Below are 18,964 nucleotides of genomic sequence, written 5' to 3' on the forward strand. Positions count from 1 at the left end.
GGGCCACGGCCTGGGGCAGGATGGAGAGTGGCGGGCCACAGCAGAATGGACCAGCTCCATGCAACATGATAAGATGAAAATACACGTCAAACTTGAAGCCACATGCCCGGGTTCAAGTCCCAGCCCCTCTGCTCCCTTGCGGTACCACCCTGACAGGTTACCTCATCTCTAAAACATAGATGGTAGTAACACGTATTTCACAGCTTGCTTGTCACCATTAAATTAGTTGATTCTGGTGAAGTATTACCTGGCATAGAGTGGGTCCTATGAGGGCCGCATTATGACTTTCGTGGGCTCCAGGCACTTTTGCTTTCAAGGGGTTCTTCTACAAAAAATATTTAAAGTTCTTTTTTTACTAAACTGTTGGTATAAAGATGAATATAATCCAAGCCGGATTATATTCATTGTTTCTTTTAATAGAAATAAAAATATTTTCACGGGCCTCTAAGTATCTCATGACCCCGAAGTATCAGCCTGGTCTTGCCTAATAGATAAATGGGTCCTGGGGGCTCCCTCAGGTATGCTCTTGTGGATATTAAAGTGTCTCGGAAGCTGTCAGGTGCTGATGGCTGTAAGGGTCACGGTCATTCCCTTAGGAATGCTCGCCCATCCTCCTGTGCGTCCAGCATTCCTGCCGTCTACGTACTGAATGCCATGCTTCGATGCCAAGTTTTCCAGTAAGAGGATGCCCTCCGGCCTCTCCTTTCAGCCCCTGGGCATCAAGTAGATGCGGGGCTAGTGGTTCCGATGTGGAGGTAGCAGGCAGAGATCAAGCTGGGTGGCCCAGAAGCTCCTTTAGACTTCGGGGGCCGGGAAAGGCAGCGTTGGAGGCTAGATGCCCACTGGCTCCTTTCACAGCGGGCCTCAGAGTGGTAGTAACAGCGCCCTCTAGTGGCCAAAATACCTCCACGCTGTGCCTGCCTTAACTGCCTTCCAGAGGGGCCCCCAGAGACCAGAGCCTCAGGCTTGTGTTGACGTACACGTGTTTGCGTTTGTCTAACCCCCTCCCTCAATCTACATGAGATTTGAACCCAGTAATATAACTAAATCCACAACTATCTGCCGTGTGTTCATGTGTACCCAAAGCCTAGATCACTGCTGTCCGTAGAAATACAACGTGAGACAAAGGCGAACCACATATATAACTTTAAATGTCCCTGGAAAAGGAAAAGGAAAAAGACGGAATTAATTTTGATAACGTGTTCTATTTAACTCAATACATCAAAATATCATCCTTTCAACAGGTCATCTGTATAAAGTTATTAATGAGATAGTTTAGATTTTTTTCATTGGAAGCCTTTGAAATCCAATATGTAGTTTACAGTTGTGACACATGTCAATCAGAACATTGAATTTTCATTGGAAATACTTATCTGTATTTTATGTACTTCATAAATTTCACAGCTCAAAAGGCAGATTCACATATCTGCATTTTTCCAATCATACCTAAAAGCTTTCCAATGACTGAATCAAGTAATAGTTTTGAAATTTAAATGTAAGTTAAACTTAAATAAAATTTAAAATTCAGTTCCTCAGTCAGACTATTGACATTGCAAGGGCTCCACAGTCACATATGGTTAGTGGCTCCTGAACTGGACAGTGCAGGCTAGATCATGAAAACAGTAGCAGGAAGAAAGCACGCCCTTGTGAAAAGCCTATCTCCCTGTGGAAGAGAATTATTCATACGCTTAAAGCCTCTAGCGAAGGTTTCCCGAGTGAGAGGGTCGAAACTTACTTGGGGCATTTGTAAGGACTGAAGATGGCGCACGCACGCCCACAGATTTGCCTTTGAAGGTCTGGGGTAGGGGCCAGGAGAGTGTATTTTGGATAAACCCAGGGACCACACTTTGAGAGTCATCGCACAGTATCTGGCAGATGTGCGATCACAGGGGAGCTATGCCCCTGGTTCCTGCTGGTTCTGGAATGTAACAGGCGCTGTGTTCAACCAGGACTGCCAAAGACAGGCCCACAGGCGATCCACTGGAGAATGGGGAGAAAAGATAAATATAGGTGTCGTTATTATTCCTTCATGTCTATTTTAGCTCACGGTTTGTGTAGTTTATTCATAATTTAGTCCACATATGTTGGGAGAACATATTAAAAGATTTTTAATCAATAGGGGCAAATCCAAAAAGTTTTAGCCCTTGCGTTAAACAATTGTTCCTATCTTCAAGGAGCTTAGAGACAGGAAGATAACGTCTCAAGTGGCTAACCATAAAACAGGGCAGAAGGGAATACACAGCTTAAGGAAGCTACAGCTGGAGTTCTGCCAGAGTCAGGAAACAGGAGTCCTTATTTCCAGCTGCGCTGACGAGTAAACAAGTACCAGGAACCAAGACAAATAGCCTGTGAGATGGGACTTGTGGGTTCATCAAAGAAGGACAGTCTCCCAGAGGCAAGTGTAGGGTCAAAGGCGTGGAGAAGGGAGAGCGTCAGTCGTGTCTTCAGTGGAAAGAACAACTTGACTTCTCTGAAGCAGCGTGATTATGGAGGTACCTGTGGAAATGTAGGCATTTGGACTTTATTTAGTGTTTAAAGAGGGACCATTGCTTCCCGCTGCTATGATCATGACTTGGTTTAATAAGGATGGTGAACCTGGTACATGAGCAACAGGGCAACTTGACCTAGTTTGAGGCTCCTGCTTTCCTACATGGCCTGGATCTGGTGATCCTGAACCCCAGCTCCTGTGCCACCTGCCCTGCTGGCAACCTGGGGCAGCAGATGGATGAGGGACACCATGGTACCACCATCACCACCTGACAGGCACCGGGCTCTGCCCACAGGGCACGCAGAGTCACCATAGCACTGAACCTGCACTTTTATTCCAGGGATTCCCAACGTTTGACAGGGTGGAAGCCCTGTGGCCAAGATGTCTGGATCTGACCTGGGGACCAGATAAACTAAGGCTCAGAGCCAGACCTGTGGTAATGGAGGCAGCAGGCCCCACCTGCACAGGTTTTAGGATCTGGGGGTCCAAAATCTTGGAGCCAAGGTTGCCCCTGAGCCCCAGACCTTTCATTTGCAGGCCCTGAGAGTTTCACAGGAAGCAGTGATGTTCCTGCACTGTCTGGCCCTGGGGGTGCACCCCCAGCAATCCTCCACGACTCCCTCCCCGCCTCCCCGGTGACCAGGCCCAACACGGCCAGCCAGCCACGGTGAGAGCACAGAGCAGCCAGGGTACAGCGCACAGCCCGCTGGCTCCAGACCCAGCTGGGCAGCCCCCTGAGAAACTCCTGCACCTGCATGGGGAGAAAGTGCACAAGGCAGCTCAGAGGGGACACCTCCCAGGGTCCGAAGCCTGAAGGAAGCCTGGCTATGCTGGCGCGTTCCGGAAGCGCCCCCGCCACTGCCGGCTCAGGTCCTCAATCAGGCCCCGAAGCATCCGCGTCCAGTCGTCACCCTTCCGCATCGGGGTACAGCGCGCCTCCTTGTGCTCCAGGGCGAGGATCTCCGCGGGAGTCTCCGGGGTCAGCCCGGCAGCCAGCACGGCCTCCGGGAACTTGGCTGCAGAGGCGGGAGCCAGACAACAGCGGGGAGGGCTGCGGAGGCAGGGCAGGTGGGAACAGGGGGCGGAAGACAGAAGACAGAGGGACAGGTACAGAACGCAGGCCAGGAGGGAGAAGAAGGAACAGGGGAAGGGGAGAGGTAGGGTGCAGAGAAAGAGAGAGAGAAAAAGACGTGTTTGGTCCCTTGAACTTATCTCTGCAAGCAAATTGCTCCTCCTTGTTGGAGGCCCAGCTCCCCCTTCCAGGACCACAGTCTCAAGACACAGTTCCACGCAGCACCCATCATGCTCATAAAAGCCATCTGTGGGACTTCCCTGGCCGCCCAGTGGTTAAGACTCTGTGCTTCCACTGCAGGGGGGCGTGGGTTCCATCCCTGGTCAGAGAACTAAGATCCCGCGTGCAGCAAGGGGCAGCCAAAAAAAAAAAAAAAAATGTCCATTTGTTCACATTCCTCTCTCCCCTGCTTGGTGAAGAGGAGGACCCCTGAAAGCCAAGGGGTCCCCCCGACACACAGGCACCCACCACCTGTACCTGGGCTGCCTCCCGTCCACCTGCTGGTAATGGTAGCTCACAGCCACGGCCGAGTGAGGGCACAGCAAGTACTGGTTCTCTTCCCAGCAGCGGCCCATGGTCTGGGTGATGGCCTCGTCTGACACTGACTGAGAAATTACTGCCTCTGAAAGCTGACAGGTTTCAGGGTCAGAGGGGTGGGAATCAGGGCTGAGGGGAAGTGGGGAAAAGGGGAGAAAATTCCCACCACGTAACATAGCCAGATATGCACCAGAAACGCGAATGAAACGTTCAGATTGAATGGCTCAGATCCAGCTCAGAGAAAAATCTGGTTTCCCACGTTTCCCAGTTTCAAATGGATTCACTCAAGTTAGGGGAAGGATACCTTTGAGTTTCAGGTCAACACATTTAGTTAGGATTTGGCTCATGAATCAGCAAATTAGTGTATGTAGTCTTGTTCAACAACGGGACGGAACACAGGGTAAGGGCACTCGAGCCTTCCTGCTGCTTTGTTGGCACGCCCCCTTCCTGTGGATGTGAGAATAGCTTCCCGTCAGTTCCCACCCAGCTCTTGTGGCACCTCCTTTAGGAAAACTCCCCACTACCTTTAGAAAGAGGAAGACTCCCTTCTCAGTGTTCCCTTGGTGTAGATGGTTTATTTGATCATTCTCTGAAAATTCACTGCATGCTTACAATGTGCCCAAAACCCTGCATATACTCAACTGCAACCAATAGAGACCAGAGGGCATTATAAATTGTTTAGATACCTTCCTGACCCATTAGGGTTCACAGAAGACAATGCGTGTGTTTTATTTATCTTTGTATCTCCAGCACCAAGCATAGCTCCTGACTCATGGTCAATATGTAACATGAATGAGTGAATGAATGGATGAATGAATGCTTCTCCAGCAGTTGGAATATCTTCTACGTGTACGGCGGGGGAGAGAACGAAGAATTGGGGGATATGGTGTCTGTCTTCATGGAGCATCTCATTTACATGAGGAGAAGGATTGTGGATGTCAATACAAACCATTAAATAAGTTGAACTTTGGCTGTGTTACGGTCCGAATGTTTGTGTCCCTCCCAAGTTTATATGTTGAAGCCCTAAGCCCAATATGATGGTATTTGGAGGTGGGGCCTTTGGGAGGTAATTAGGTCATGAGGGTGGGGCCCTCATGAATGGGATTAGCGTCTTTATAAGAAGAGGTCAGAGGGCTAGCTAAATCTCCTTCCACATATGAGAAGGCAGACAACTGCAACCCAGAAGAGGGCCCTCAGCAGAACTCAACCACGGCACCCTGACCTCAGTCCTCCAGTCTCCAGAACTGTGAGAAGTACATCTGTGTTGTTTCTAAGCCGCCAGTCTGTGGTACTTTGTTATAGCAGTCCAAACTAACTAAGACAGGTTGCATCAAAAGCAGCATAGATTCCAGAAGACAGAAATTCCACTCCAGTCTGTGTGGGTGTATCTAGTTCTGGAGACAACCCTTTAAGATGGACATTGACCACTGAAAATTACGTCATGTAAGGGACAGCTAAAGGAAGGCTTAGCAGGTAAACGAAGATTCTCTTCAAGTATGGGGATCAGATGGCTCACCAGTGCACAAGCTAAGAAGTAACAGGTTCTAGCTTGATATAAAGAACTTCATAATGATTAGAGCTGATGTGAGGTAGTGAGGTCCTAGGCACTGGAGATATACACAGTCTGGATGACGATTTGGTGGGAATGTGGCAGAGAAAATTAAAAGCAAATTCAACATATGAAATTCTTTTTTTATATTAAATAAGTTTTCATCGCCAGGTTACCTTAAAATAAAAGCAATCCCTCCCTAGGCTCCTACCCATCTGAGGAGATAAAATTTCTCCTTCTTTCTTTTTTTTTTTTTTAAAAAAAAAGCTAATAGAACAATAGTCTCTGCTCATACTGGATGGGAAAAGTGGCTTCCAGTTATTATTGGAAATCAACAATAATAAATAAAAACAACAGTTAATATATTAAGCCCTATATTGCCAGGCAGTATACAAAGTTCTTCATGGGTATTATTTGACTTAAAATTCAACAATGCTATGAGGCAGGCATTCTCTTTATCCCCATTTTATAGATGAGGAAATTGAAGCACGGAATTTAAGAAACTGGTCCAAGGTCTCACAGCTGGCTTGGAGTTAAGCCCCACCTGACTCTAAACCAATAACCTCTACTGCCTCTCCTCATTCAACAAAGAAATCCACATGAAGTGACGGCAGGTGTGCCAGGCTTATAGTAGGTACTCAAGAAACAAGCATCCCCTTTCCTCGAACAGATTTTCAAACCCCAAGTCTGGTCTTGTGGCTGCACCTTTCCCTTCTCTGTGGTGTATGGGTGGTAACTGACCTTGCTGTGCAATTCCTTGGGCAGACTCACACCTCGGGTCCTTTCAAACTGCTCCATGAGGGCTCTCGTCACCTGGCTGTCAGAGCCAGAGAGCAGCCAGAAGATCCTCTCCATGTTGTACGGCACCTGGGCAGGAAGGCAGGGTCCCGAGGGTCACGCTGACCTCAGCCCTCGTCCACCTCCACCCAACCAACACCTGGGTCAGACCTGCACATCGCCTCACAGGCCCCACCTGAATGTCCATAGCTGATGCCAAGGTTGGTTTGACGGCCTCAGACAGAGAGAAGTCTCCCCGCTGGACGGTCCTGTGGATGATGTCATTGGAGTTCACTGCCACGACCAGGTGGATGGGCAGGCCCATCTTCTGAGCGATGAACCCAGCTTAAGAGAGGAGAACAATGGTCTCTTAGACACAACACCAAAAGCACAACAACACAAGAAAAAAAAGTAGATAAATTGGACTTCATCAAAATTAAGAAGATTTTGTGCTTTTGGAAGCTTTTGTGCTTCAAAGGAGACTATCAAGAAAATGAAAAGACAACCCACAGAAGAGGAAAAACTATTTGCAAATCATATACCTGACATAGGACTTGAAGCCAGAATATATAAAGATTTCTTACAACTCAACAATAAAAATAACCCAGTTAAAAATTAGGCAAAGGACTTGAGTACATATTTCTCCAAAGAAGATATACAAATAGCCAATGAACACATGAAAAGATGCTCAACATCATTCGTCATCAGGAAAACACAAACCAAAACCCCAGTGACGTACCACTTCATACCCACTGGGATGGCTAGACTCAAAATGATAGATAATAACAAGTCTTGATCAGGATGTGGAGAAACTGGACCCCCCCCCATACACTGTTGGCTGGAGTGTAAAATGGTGCAGCCACTTCAGAAAACAGTCCAGCAGTTTCTCAAAAAGTTAAGCACAGAGTTCCCATATGACCCAGAAATCCACTCCTAGTTTCTATATACTCAAGATAACTGAAAGCAGGGCCTAAGCACAAATGTTCATAGCAGCATTATTCATAACGACTAAAAAACGGCAACACTCCAAATGTGCATTAACTGATAAATGCATAAACACAACGTGCTATAGCTATACAATAGACTAGTATTCAGCCGCAAAAAGGAATAAAGTACTGACACATGCTACAACATAGATGCGCCTGGAAAACATTACACTAAGTGAAGGAAGGTCAGATATTGGATGATTCTATTCATATAAAATGTCCAGAATAGGAAAATCTATAGAGATGAAATAGATTAGTGGCTGCCTAAAGCTGGGAGGGATGAGGGGAAAGGGGGAATGACTGCTAAAGGAACAGGACTTCCTTTTAGGGTGAGGAAAATGTTCTAAAACTGATTATGGTGATGGCCACACAAATCTGTGTATACTAAAAACTATTAAGTTATATACTTGAAGTGGGTGAATTGTATGATATGTGAATCATAGAGCAATGAAGCCGTTACCAAAAAAAGAGGGAAAGAGTAGGAGAAGGTGACTGTGCCCTGACACTGTTCCCGTGCTCGCCACCATTTGCAGAAGAGAAAATGGAGGTTCTGAGAAGTTTTTTTTTTTTTTTTTTTTTTAACATCTTTATTGGAGTATAATTGCTTTACAATGCTATGTTAGTTTCAGCTTCACAACAAAATGAATCAGTTATATATATACATATATTCCCATATCTCTTCCCGCTTGCGTCTCCCTCCCTCCCACCCTCCCTATCCCACCCCTCCAGGCGGTCACAAAGCACCGAGCTGATCTCCCTGTGCTATGCGGCTGCTTCCCACTAGCTATCTACCTTACGTTTGGTAGTGTATATATGTTGAAATGACCCATCCAAAGCCTGCTAAGTGGCAGACGAAGGATTTGAACAAGGTCTGTCTAAGTCTAGAGCACATGCTGAGTCCCCTGACTCAGTCTCCTAGAACCAGCGCCCTCAGACTGCATCCCCTGGAAAGGGACTGAGGGGGCACAGAGCAGCCCTAATAGCGGTGTCTATTTGCATGGAACAAACAAGGAATTCCTCACCCTGAAAGATGGAAAGCCCAGAAAGGCAACGTAGTTTGGGGGAAGGTTCCTACTGTCATGAATGGCTTATCTCTGATGAGTAGGTGAAAGGAGTTAAGGATAACCGCACCACCCAACATCACTCTTAATTTTGCAAAGCACATTCACAGTCTTATTTCACGTGATCCTCAGTAAACATCATGATATCCTTGTATGACAGAGGAGCGACGGAGGCTCAAGGGGTCCAGGGGCTTAAGGTCAAGCAGCTGGTTCCTGATGGAGCAGGGCTAGATCGGAGTCCCCTCTGCAAACACTGCTTTTGTGCCAGGCGCTGTGGCAGATACTGGGACGTGTGCAGGTGGCATCACTCCCTGGAGGGTGATGCAAATGGGCAGCCATGGAGGGGGAAGAAGGCTGAGCCATCCTTGTCTACCAGCCAGCCTGCCGTTCTTTCCATCCCTGTGTTAGCTGAAGTCAGGAAGCCTCCTGACCGCTAAGATACTTTCATGGTCTCACCTAAGCTGTCCTGGACGCCCATCAGAAGCGATGCCGCTAACAGAACCATCAGAAAACAAGTCATGCCAATCAGGAGGCACGCTTGTGAGGATTCAGGCTCTGGAGCCAGCCTGCCTGGGCTGCCATCCCGGCTCTGGGACTGACTGCTGTGTAACCAGGGGCAGGCTGACCAACTTCTCTATGCCTCAGCTTCCTCGTTATAAAATGGAAATAATAGTATCGTCCCCCTCATAGGCGCATGTGAGGATTTAAGGAGTTAATACGAGAGAAGCATTTAGAGCAGTACCTGATGCATCGTCAGTGCTTGATAAATGTTAAGTATTATTATAGGAAATGATTTGAATGCCACGTAGCTCTATAGCTCTTGACCCTCATAAAGTTCACAGACACGCATAAAGAATCTTATTTCTGCGAGAGATATGATAAGTGTTCCAATCTTTGATAGCTGAGGAGCTGAATCTAAGAGACAAGACGTTTAGCGAGTAAAGGACAGAACTGGCACAGAAGCCTAAGTCCAGGACTCTTTCCACATCACGCAGTCTCCAGGGAAAACACGCCGTGCCAGGCGAGCCCTTATCTTCAGAGCGGGCAGCTGGCTGGAGCTGGGAGGAAAGTCCACGTTCCTGGCAGAGGGCACTGCCAGCCGGGCCAGCAGCTGAACCTTGGCCTAGTCTCCCCACGTTCTGCTGAGCAAACACATCAGATCAGGCAGCCGGAGCACCTTGGGGTTAACTCATCCTCCTTCCCCTGTGGCAAGAGGCCAGGATGTCACCCCCAGGGAGTTGAGGCAAGTTTTCTGGAAGCTTCTTGTGTGTCATTTCCCATCACTTAGGACCCAACCTTTATCCTCAACCAAAGTGCAGCTGGGAGAACGGGGACCACAGGTGTTTTTCTGGAAAGCCCATTTCCGCCCAGGGGTCTCCTTACCTGCGAGGCTACCGGCACCCCCCGATGGTACAACCACCTCCACGGGGGGCAGTGGGTGCAAGTCTAAGGTTGGTGCACACCGGAAATAAGCGAAGAAGTGGTGGGCCATTTGCACGAGGACCCGGGACCAGTTGATGGAATTCAGACTCATCAGACTGTGCTCCTTGACAAAGGCCACGTCGGCAAACACGGCCTTGATGGGCTCGTCCAGCTCATCGCTGTTCCCCTCCACTGTCAGAGGAGAGAGGAAAGGGAGTTATCATGAAGGACCCCCCGGGGGCCAGCACGTGCCCATAAGGTCAGCATGTACTCCTGGGCTGAGACCATCCTGCTGGGACCTTCACTCAAACCACGTCTCATATCCTTGGGGTCACATTTCCAATGTTTCTACCATTATCTAGAACGAAAGAAAATGTCAGCTTTCTGGGATATTGGGGGAGAATTCCTCTTTGTATTCCATGCCCTCTTCCCCAGTCTCTGGGGATGGTTTATCAGATTGTGAGATGGTGAGAGGCTGGGCTTTACTTCACCGTCCTCCATCAGGGGCTGGAGGGAAAGAGTCGCTCTTCCCACGTGGGTCCCTAGTCCAAGTTGCATCCCTCAACCCAGCCCAACCAGCAATCCAGCCAATATTGTTCTCTTGTCTGAAACCTGGGTCTGTTTCTCCACTGGGTCCAAACTTGGAGGACAGTGGGGGAAGATTATCAGGGGAAATGCCAGAGTAGGCACCGAGGTTATTTTTTTTTTTAAATAAATTTGTGTATTTATTTCTTTATGGCGGAGTTGGGTCTTCGTTGCTGCGTGCGGGCTTTCTCTAGTTGCGGCAAGCGGGGGCTACTCTTCGTTGCCGTGCGCGGGCTTCTCACCACGGTGGCTTCTCTTGTTGCGGAGCACGGGCTCTAGGTGCTCGGGCTTGTGGCACACGGGCTCAGTAGTTGTGGCTCGCGGGCTCTTGAGCACAGGCTCAGTGGTTGTGGCGCACGGGCTTAGTTGCTCCACGGCATGTGGGATCTTCCGGGACCAGGGCTCGAACCTGTGTCCCCTGCACTGGCAGGCGGATTCTTAACCACTGCGCCACCAGGGAAGGCCGGCACTGAGGTTCCTATTCATTCCACCCTTCATCGTGTAGCAGTAATGAGGCTGCAGGACTGACTCCAGATCCATGTACAGGGGGGATATTTGCTGGGGTGCTAAGGAAAGATTCACTGTTTTTAAGAGAGAGCCACAGGAAGAGAGACTTGGTTACCTTCAGTAACCATCATATGCCACAAGAGGAATGAGGCTGAATGGAAGATGGAGCAGAGAACCTGGCTCCAGTGAACCAGCCAGTCGGGAGCCTATCCCACCTCTAGACTTCCAGGGACATGAGCTGAAAACTATCCCGTTCAAGCCAGTCTGAGTTAGATTTTCTGTTACTTCCAACCAAAAACATCCCAAGTAATATATAACTAGCCCTTGCTGATTATCCCGTGCTTAAGAAGAACCAAGTATACAATGTATATGGAAATGCATGACTTTAGAAAAAATTAGTGTCCAACACACAGCAATCCAGGTGGCCCATCTCTACTCCCTGAGCTCACCAGCCCCACAGAAAACACATGCCCACCGTTAGCTCCCGAACTAACACATGTCCTCCTGGAAACCAAATCAGAAGATTCCAGAAAGGAAGGGAAGAATTTGAACAGTCCTGTTTTAGAAACAAAAGCTAATTCCTTTAAAGGTTCCTGCCTTATTTTCTTGAAGCGCAGAACACGTATGAAACAGAAATGCCCTTTGCCTCAGGCAATAGCACATTTATGACATACTGTGTTCATCACCATCTACGTGTCTGCCACTATTTTTCTTTTCTTTCTCTCTTTCTTCTTTTTAAAATTTTTTGACCATGCCACACAGCATGCGGGATCTTAGTTCCACAGCCAGGGTCGAACCCACGCCACCTATGCTGGAAGCGCGGAGTCTTAACCACTGGACCACCAGGGAAGTCCCTGCCACTATTTTTCAAATGTGCACCATTCTCCACCCCATGGTCAGGAACGGCGCTTCTACACATGCCCTTAGGTCAAAGCCTTCCAACATCTGTGGACAAGGAGAGAAGGGCATAGGTGCAGATTAGAGGTACGAAAAGCTCTTCTCTGCTTTGATTCTAGGTAAAGACAGTCCTAGATTCATAAAGAGCAATTTTGGTGCTTAGGGTGTAACAGGGACACTCAGGAACCTGAACCTTGTACATTAAAATCTTGTCGTGACTGCAGGAAAATGCAGCCAGATATGGGTAATTCATTACTAAGGCTAATGTGTAAGATTTTTGCCAACACCCGCCTCAGCTAAACCATAAACTTTTCAGTGGAATGCGTATGTGCTTGCTAAAGAAAAGAGTAGAAGGGGCTTTTTGTTTGCTCTTGAACAAATAGACAAAGAATATTCATGCTACTCCCATGGGTAAGGTTCGTTCTCACTGTTCTTTTGGTCCTTGACAAAATTGGTGTTCTATAAAAACATCATCTATGGGATTATAACAGGAGGCCAGGCCAGTTATAGAAGGAAGGTTTTCTGTCACTATATTTGCTGTCCTGCCAGGTGAGTGACCAAACCAAGCCAGGCCACCTGGACAGCTTGCCCAAGGCCACAGTGCACAAAACCTCACCAAGACCCCTACTGCTCATATTCCAACCCCTTCCTTGGGGCTACCTGGGGTGTAGTAGGGTGTCAGAGGTAGAAATAAAAAATAAAAAGTATGACTCCACTCGAACCCACGCCGCCTTCCTACACTCTTGAACTCCATAATGATTAAACGCACTCAGAACAGATGGCCAGACATTAAGGAGATGGCTTTTTGCCTCTCTGCAAACACAAAACCCTATGATTCGTGATGTGGCTCAGGAAGGGGGGTCACTAGCGATGGGTTCCACTGAGTAGCTTCTTATTTTAAATACTTAGACCTGCTAACCAAGTGCATAGCTTAGTTGGTTCAACACTGCAAGGGAGGGCATGAGCTGCCAACACGCAACGGCACATTCTCTTAAAAATAATTATTAAACGTGTTTTTGCCATCTGAACTTCAGTGCCCTGGGACAGAACCCAAGTCAGTTGGCTCAGGCTATGACTCTGGGTAGCTGCCTGTAGATATGGACCAGCAGGGTGCACATGCAGGGAAGTGGCATTCTCTGGGGTATGATTTTCAACCTGCGCTTCCTCGGTTGTACTGTCAGTATTGGTTTAGGCACCTGTCACCTCCAGTAGTTTCTGAAACTGTGTCGCCACGAGCCTGCTCAGTGCTAAGTCAAGGCATACACCAACCTCTAAATATGACTGATGAAGGAAGGGAAGGAGAGAGAAAGGAGAGGAGGAAGGATGGTCAGCTAGTCGATTGACTAGTTTTGTTCCAGCCCATCTCCCAAAACAGACCACTCGAGGCAAAGCCATGCTGTCCCCGGAGCCTCTGTCCCAGCACTCACCTCCAAACACGTGGACATTCTCTCTCAGCACTGTCGTCATCTGGAGCTCCTGAATCTTTGTGCAGCGACCTTTGGGCAGCAGAACAATGATGTCCACGTTCTCTGCCCCCTGAACACTCTCGATAGCAGCACTCCCTGTGTCCCCAGAAGTTCCTGGATGGGAAGAAGGAGGAACCCTCCTCTTTAGGACGAGGGAGATGGAGAAGGAAAGCAATGGCCCCTAAAGCACTGTCGCCAAGTGAGGCAATATCCTGGAGGGTAGGAACCCAGTACTTAATCTGGGGTCCTTGAACCTCCAAGGGGTCCACGGATAGAAATCAGGGCATCTGTGAGCTTGGCACCGTATCTTCTGTGTATTTTATGTATTTAAAATATTACTCTAAGAAGGTTCCACAGCCTCCACCAGACTGTCAAAAGGGTCTGTGGCACAAGAAAAGTTTAAGAACCCTGCTCTATAAATTAGGAGGTTGGGATTACCATGTACACATTATTATACATAAAATAGATAACCAACAAGGACCTACTGTAGAGCACAGGGAACTGTCCTCAGTATTTTGTAATACCCTATAAGGGAAAAGAATCTGAAAAAGAATAGAGAGATAGATAGATAGATAGATAGATAGATAGATAGATAGATAGATAGATAGACAGATAGTTAATGTATAACTGAATCACTGTGCTGTACACACACACACACACACACACACACACACACACACACACACAGTACTATAAATCAACCATACTTCAATTTAAGAAAAAGAACCCTGCTCTGGAAGAACCAATAACACACTCCCCGAGAGACATCAGTGGAGGGCATCCTGTGGGTGGACCCTGGCAAGCTGGGGCACGGTAGGGCTCCAGGGCGCACGGCCACGATGCACACCTACAACCACGGTGATGTGTTTCTTCCTCTTCTCCAGGAAGTACTGCAGGAACTGTGCTGCGCAGCACAGGGACAGGTCCTTAAACGCGTAGGTGACCCCATGCCACAGCTCCAGCATGTTCAGCCCATTCCTCAGTCTGGATAGATGGACCACCTCTTTGTGTCGGAATCTGCTGAAGGCTCGGTTGATCAGATCTGCGAGGGGAGAGAGGGGACGTTGGACGGTGATTAAAGGCCATTCTCTTGTCCCTCAAGTTCACTCTCAGTCTCTTTACACTTTTACATTTGAAGTTTCTTTCCCTTGTTACCAGATAAAAAGACCAGAAGTTTTTATCATAAAGGATACTGTGTGTGAATATAATTGTTTAATCCTAGGAAAAACGTCTGAAAAGGCATGAACTAAACTGTTCATGGATTCCTCATAGTGATGGCCCCAGAGACCAGAATTGGTGCTGTAAGACTTTCATTTTTCACTTTATAAATTTCTTCATCATTTGGATTTCTTGTGTGCATGTATTCCAATGAGATTCAATTAAACAATTGCATAAGAAACAAAGCAAATGTCTCATCTCTTCTAATTTTCCTTCCTAAAGACAGAGACTTATTTGTTTGTTTTTGCATTACTTAATCTCACACCTGTGATGCCAGCACCTTGAGATGGTTTACTTAGAATCCTACCTAAGGCTAAGGTCATCTAGAGTAGTGTTTCTGAAACTTTAATTAGTGAACCAATCACCTGGGATCTTAAAATGCAGGTTTGGGGTCTGTAGGTCAGAGAAGTCTGAGAATTCTAATATGTACCCAGGCAACACCATCAGTGCGGGTCATCGAACTACATTTTGAGTCCTCTTCTTCTCAGCCCCAAACTCTCACCATTACATTTGGTCCACAGACCAGCAGCACTATTAGCATCTGGACATTTGATAGGAATGTAGAATTCTCAGGCCCACCCTAGACCTACTGAATCAGAACCTGCATTTTAAAGATATTCCCACAGAGAATCTGTAGACACATAACAGTCTGAAATGAGCTGGACCAGAACACTCTCAAAGTCCCTTCTGGAATTACCATTAAAGGAGATAAAACAGCAATCTGAGGGTCTGGGTGTTTTATATGCAGGAAGGAAATACCCCACATTCAAGCATCTCAGGACAATAGCGAAATCCCTTGAAAGGGTTTTTAAAAAATAAGCAAAAAAAAAAAAAATCTCCGCAGATCACTTTGGCATTCATCTCACTGGAGGTGGGAGCTGGAATGAATGAACACTTTGGGGATATTTCCAATTCTGGGATTCCAGAGTCTGGAAAAAACTCCAAAGTTTCGGAAATGTGGCTTAGGGACCTCCTAGGGGTTAAATGCTGGATTGCAACTCCATGGTGGGCTGGGCTGGCAGAAGAGTGAGATGGGAGAGTAGAAAGGCAGGGTCTGCTCACCATTTAAGTCATCTCTTGGAATGAGCTCGGGGCCAATGAAGAGGCTACACAGCTCCTTCACCAGGCTGGGGTAGGAGGCCACACTCCACTGACGCAGGGTGTCTCTGTCCAGCTGAGGCAGCTTCTCGGGCATGTAGAGGCCCCCATCCGGAGCATAGCCAGAGAAAAGGGCCCCTTCAAAGTCAACCCGTGGGGCCATCCCCCGAGTACTGACGTACCACATGATCCTGGAGGCCTGCAGAGAGAACAGTCCCAGAGACGCTTGATCTCCAAGCTCAGTACCCCATGGGACAATGCTGAAGTACACCCAGCCCCTTCGGCTAGCCCCTGGGCCATGATCCATGGGAGGCTGGGGCTCTGTGAAATCTCAGGCCAGCTTCACCTGAGGCTGCGCAAATCCTGACCTCTCCAATCAAAATGAGGTCATTCTACTGACCTACTGCCACGGGAGAGGGGGTACGGGAGCATTCCGGGAAAGGAGAACACTTGGTCCTCACTGATGAGGAAGAAGTCCTTGGGGTGGGGAGAAGGAATAACACTAATAAGGCACGTGTCATTTTGATACCCCCCTCGATAAGGAGAGGATGACACACTTGATTACACTCCCTTTTGAGAGATGTATCTACTTCTGCTAAAAAAATAATCATCACCTTCAATGGATTTTTAGCAATGCTGCCTATAACCTAATGGTTCTCCACTCTGGTAGTTTGTTGCAATCGGCCTGGGAGTGTTTAAAAAAAATACCCCTACTTGGGACTCTACCTGGATCAATTAAATTGAAATCTCTACATGAGGCTCCTTGGGTGGGTCTAATATGAAGCAAGGATGAAGAACAGGGTGGCCAACCCATCCCAGTTTGCCCGGAACTTTCCTAGTTTTACAACTGAAAGCCCCAAGTCCCAGGAAACCCCTCAGTCCCAGGAAAACTAGTACGGTTAGTCATCCCAGGTGAAAAGCAGTGCCCTACCTCTCAGCCCGATCCTAAAATAGTTAGAAGTGCTGATATGCTACTCTTACTATCATCTGGCCCGGCTCACTGGTCCTGTCCTGGCAGAACTCTGATTAGCATGGAAGGGGATAGGGTCCAAGGGCATCCCAGGCCTAACTCTGGTCACACTTCACATCAGTTAGGTTCCCAGGAGCCAAGAACCATGTTAAGCAGCTAGGCTTGAGCTCGGAACACCTTTCTCTGGATCATGGCTGTGAATTCTGATTATAAATCCCCACAACACCTCTGGGGATGAATTTGACTAGACATAGCTCTCAGTATCAGCTTGGACTTAACTTCTGTGCCAGGGCCAGAGGGGAACCCCTGCCCTCTGGGGACAAAGCCACCTGAAGCCTTCCACCTATGAGAAAGGGAATGAGCTAGCATTGACCTGGAGGAATTCTGGTTCCCTAGACTGTGACTCTGACACAGAGAAGCCGTGGCAAGCATGAGGGCAGTCAGAGCTACAGAGAAGCGCGAAAGAAAATCTCTGCGGAATGCACTTTCCCGGGGCGCTGGTCTCCGTTCCCGCCTCCACCTGGCCCAGGAACAAAGGAGAGGGCCTGAGGCCGGGCTCTGCACATGTCAGTGGGAAGAAGTGGACTGATAAGCACACGGGCGGCTGTCTGCACCAGGAAGGGCCGCCGCCGCCGTTCTATCCAAAGACCCCAAGGGGCAGCCTTCTGAGGCCAACACGGCAAAGCTACATGCGCTATACACCACTGGGTTCAGTGTAAGGTAAACTGGAGAGAGAAGCCCTGAAGTAGAAGCCGCTGCCACAGGACGTGGAGAAGCTGACGAAAAAATCAGGCACTCTGGTTGGACTGCTGTATGGGGGCTGTATGGGGGCTCCAAGCATCCGACGGGGACTGAACTAAGTGGCCTCTGGCGCACGATTTTATAATTTGCCCCTGTGACTCCGCTGGGCCGTATTCCAGAGTGGAGACAGGTCAGAAAAACTCTGACCAATAATCTGGATGAAAAGCAAGGGAAACAAGAGAGCGCCGCAAGACAAGGAAACGTTTCAAGAAGGGTTCCTCCAGGAGGCGAAGAGATTTCTGAGCAGGGGTGAGGCCATGGGGAAGACTTAAACCTCTGCGGCCGAACCCCTGGCAGCCGATCGCTGACCTCGTACTGCGGTCCCTGGGGTGGAGGCCCCGATACGCCCACGGCAGGCGCCGGCCTCTCCAAGGTCACTGGGCACCAGTCCTCCGGCTGGCCTGGTCTTGGGCCAAGACGGTTTTGATAAGGTCTTAGGGATAAGGCTCCACTCCCAGCCTCTGAAAACCCCGCAGACTTCTCAGTGTCGGGGCTCTCTGAGAATTGCAGAAATCCTGCCAAAAGTGCAAAGCATCGGGAACCCTCAACCCTCCCAGGTTCCTCCAAGTCGCAGCGCCCGAACTAGAAACTGAAGAAAGGGGTTAGGGAGGCCGATCCAGCCACGCTGAAATCCGGGTTGAGCGAAAGTTCCAGAGCTCAAAAGTCTCGCTACCGATTACCCCGGAGAGGGTGCCGCGATCGCCGGAAGAGGACCCGGAAAGGGGACCGGGGGTCGGCGCGCTCGTGCTGGAGGCTCGGCAGCTGGGGCGCCCGCTCGCGGGGGGGCGGAACCCCAATCCCCGCCCCGGAATCGGCTGGTTGGGCGGGAGAGTGGGAGGGCTGCGGGGTCCGGGCCAGGCGCGTTTACCTGGTGCCAGGCTCTGGGAGTGGCGGGGCGCGGCCGGGGAGGCGGATCGGACGCGGCGAGAGTGCCTGGTTCCGGACGTGCGCGCGGACGCGGGGGCAGCGGCCAGGCTTCCGGTCGGAGGATGAGCCGGGCCACCTGGCAGGGAGGCTAAAGGCGGAAGAAAGCGGCGTGGGAAGAGGTGGAGGAGGGAGTGACAGGGAATGCTAACGAGAGGGAAACCATTTATTCTTCACTTAGTTTGCTTTTCTGACACTTTGCTAAGCGCTTTATTCACAGTCTCTTAAATCTTCCTTGCAAGCCCCGGAAGCACCACATCGTCGCACGTTGCAGGGTAGAAAACTGAGCGCAAGATGCAAAGAAGAAAGGCCCTTATCGTCTCTGGGCTTCATGCTTCCCACCTACGAAAACTGGAAGGCTGACAAACTGTTTCTCAAACTAGGGTTAGTGAGTCAGGAATTCAGAATCCACAGGGATACGTGACATCGTATTGTAGGAAAACACTTTTTATTAAGCACAGATATATTCTAGGGTAAAATGCCTCCCCAATTTATTTTAAAGAAAAAAAGCAAGACGTGAAAAAATGCCTTCCAGATATAGCCAAATGCCCTTGGATTCACGTCCCTGCTCCTGGCACCCGACCCACTTAGATGGCAAAATTTGTG

General features: G+C 48.8%; 1 protein-coding gene across 6 annotated transcripts; it reads right to left on the reverse strand.

Moving 5' to 3' along the window:
- Nucleotides 1–1,207: 1,207 nt before the first annotated feature.
- THNSL2 (threonine synthase like 2) lies at nt 1,208–18,339 on the reverse strand. Of its 6 annotated transcripts, none has more exons than XM_060027385.1 (9): nt 18,303–18,339; nt 15,628–15,862; nt 14,195–14,389; nt 13,309–13,461; nt 9,854–10,084; nt 6,620–6,768; nt 6,388–6,513; nt 4,038–4,189; nt 1,208–3,539 (listed from the first exon to the last, which is right to left on the reverse strand). In XM_060027385.1, exons 2-9 carry the CDS (start codon nt 15,848–15,850, stop codon nt 3,314–3,316), a joined length of 1,455 nt encoding a protein of 484 aa, XP_059883368.1. In that variant the 5' UTR covers nt 15,851–15,862; nt 18,303–18,339; the 3' UTR covers nt 1,208–3,313. The 6 variants fall into 6 exon arrangements, with proteins under 6 accessions (XP_059883368.1, XP_059883367.1, XP_059883370.1 ...); XM_060027384.1 differs by lacking the exon at nt 18,303–18,339 and adding an exon at nt 17,744–18,201; XM_060027389.1 differs by lacking the exons at nt 1,208–3,539; nt 18,303–18,339 and adding exons at nt 4,402–4,544; nt 17,744–18,201 and having other exon boundaries at nt 4,078–4,189.
- Between the last annotated feature and the right edge of the window lie 625 nt (nt 18,340–18,964).

Source organism: Delphinus delphis, chromosome 12 (genome assembly GCF_949987515.2).
Source record: "Delphinus delphis chromosome 12, mDelDel1.2, whole genome shotgun sequence".
Classification (NCBI taxonomy): Eukaryota; Metazoa; Chordata; class Mammalia; order Artiodactyla; family Delphinidae; genus Delphinus; species Delphinus delphis.

Excerpts from the sequence above, each read along its gene's own strand:
- THNSL2 (XM_060027385.1), bottom strand. The coding sequence starts at position 15,850 with ATGTGGTACGTCAGTACTCGGGGGATGGCCCCACGGGTTGACTTTGAA. Across the intron at positions 14,390-15,627 it reads TCCAAGAGATGACTTAAATG|ATCTGATCAACCGAGCCTTC; the intron begins GTGAGCAGACCC and ends CTCCCCTCGCAG. Across the intron at positions 6,769-9,853 it reads GGGTGCCGGTAGCCTCGCAG|CTGGGTTCATCGCTCAGAAG; the intron begins GTAAGGAGACCC and ends TCCTCTCTTAAG.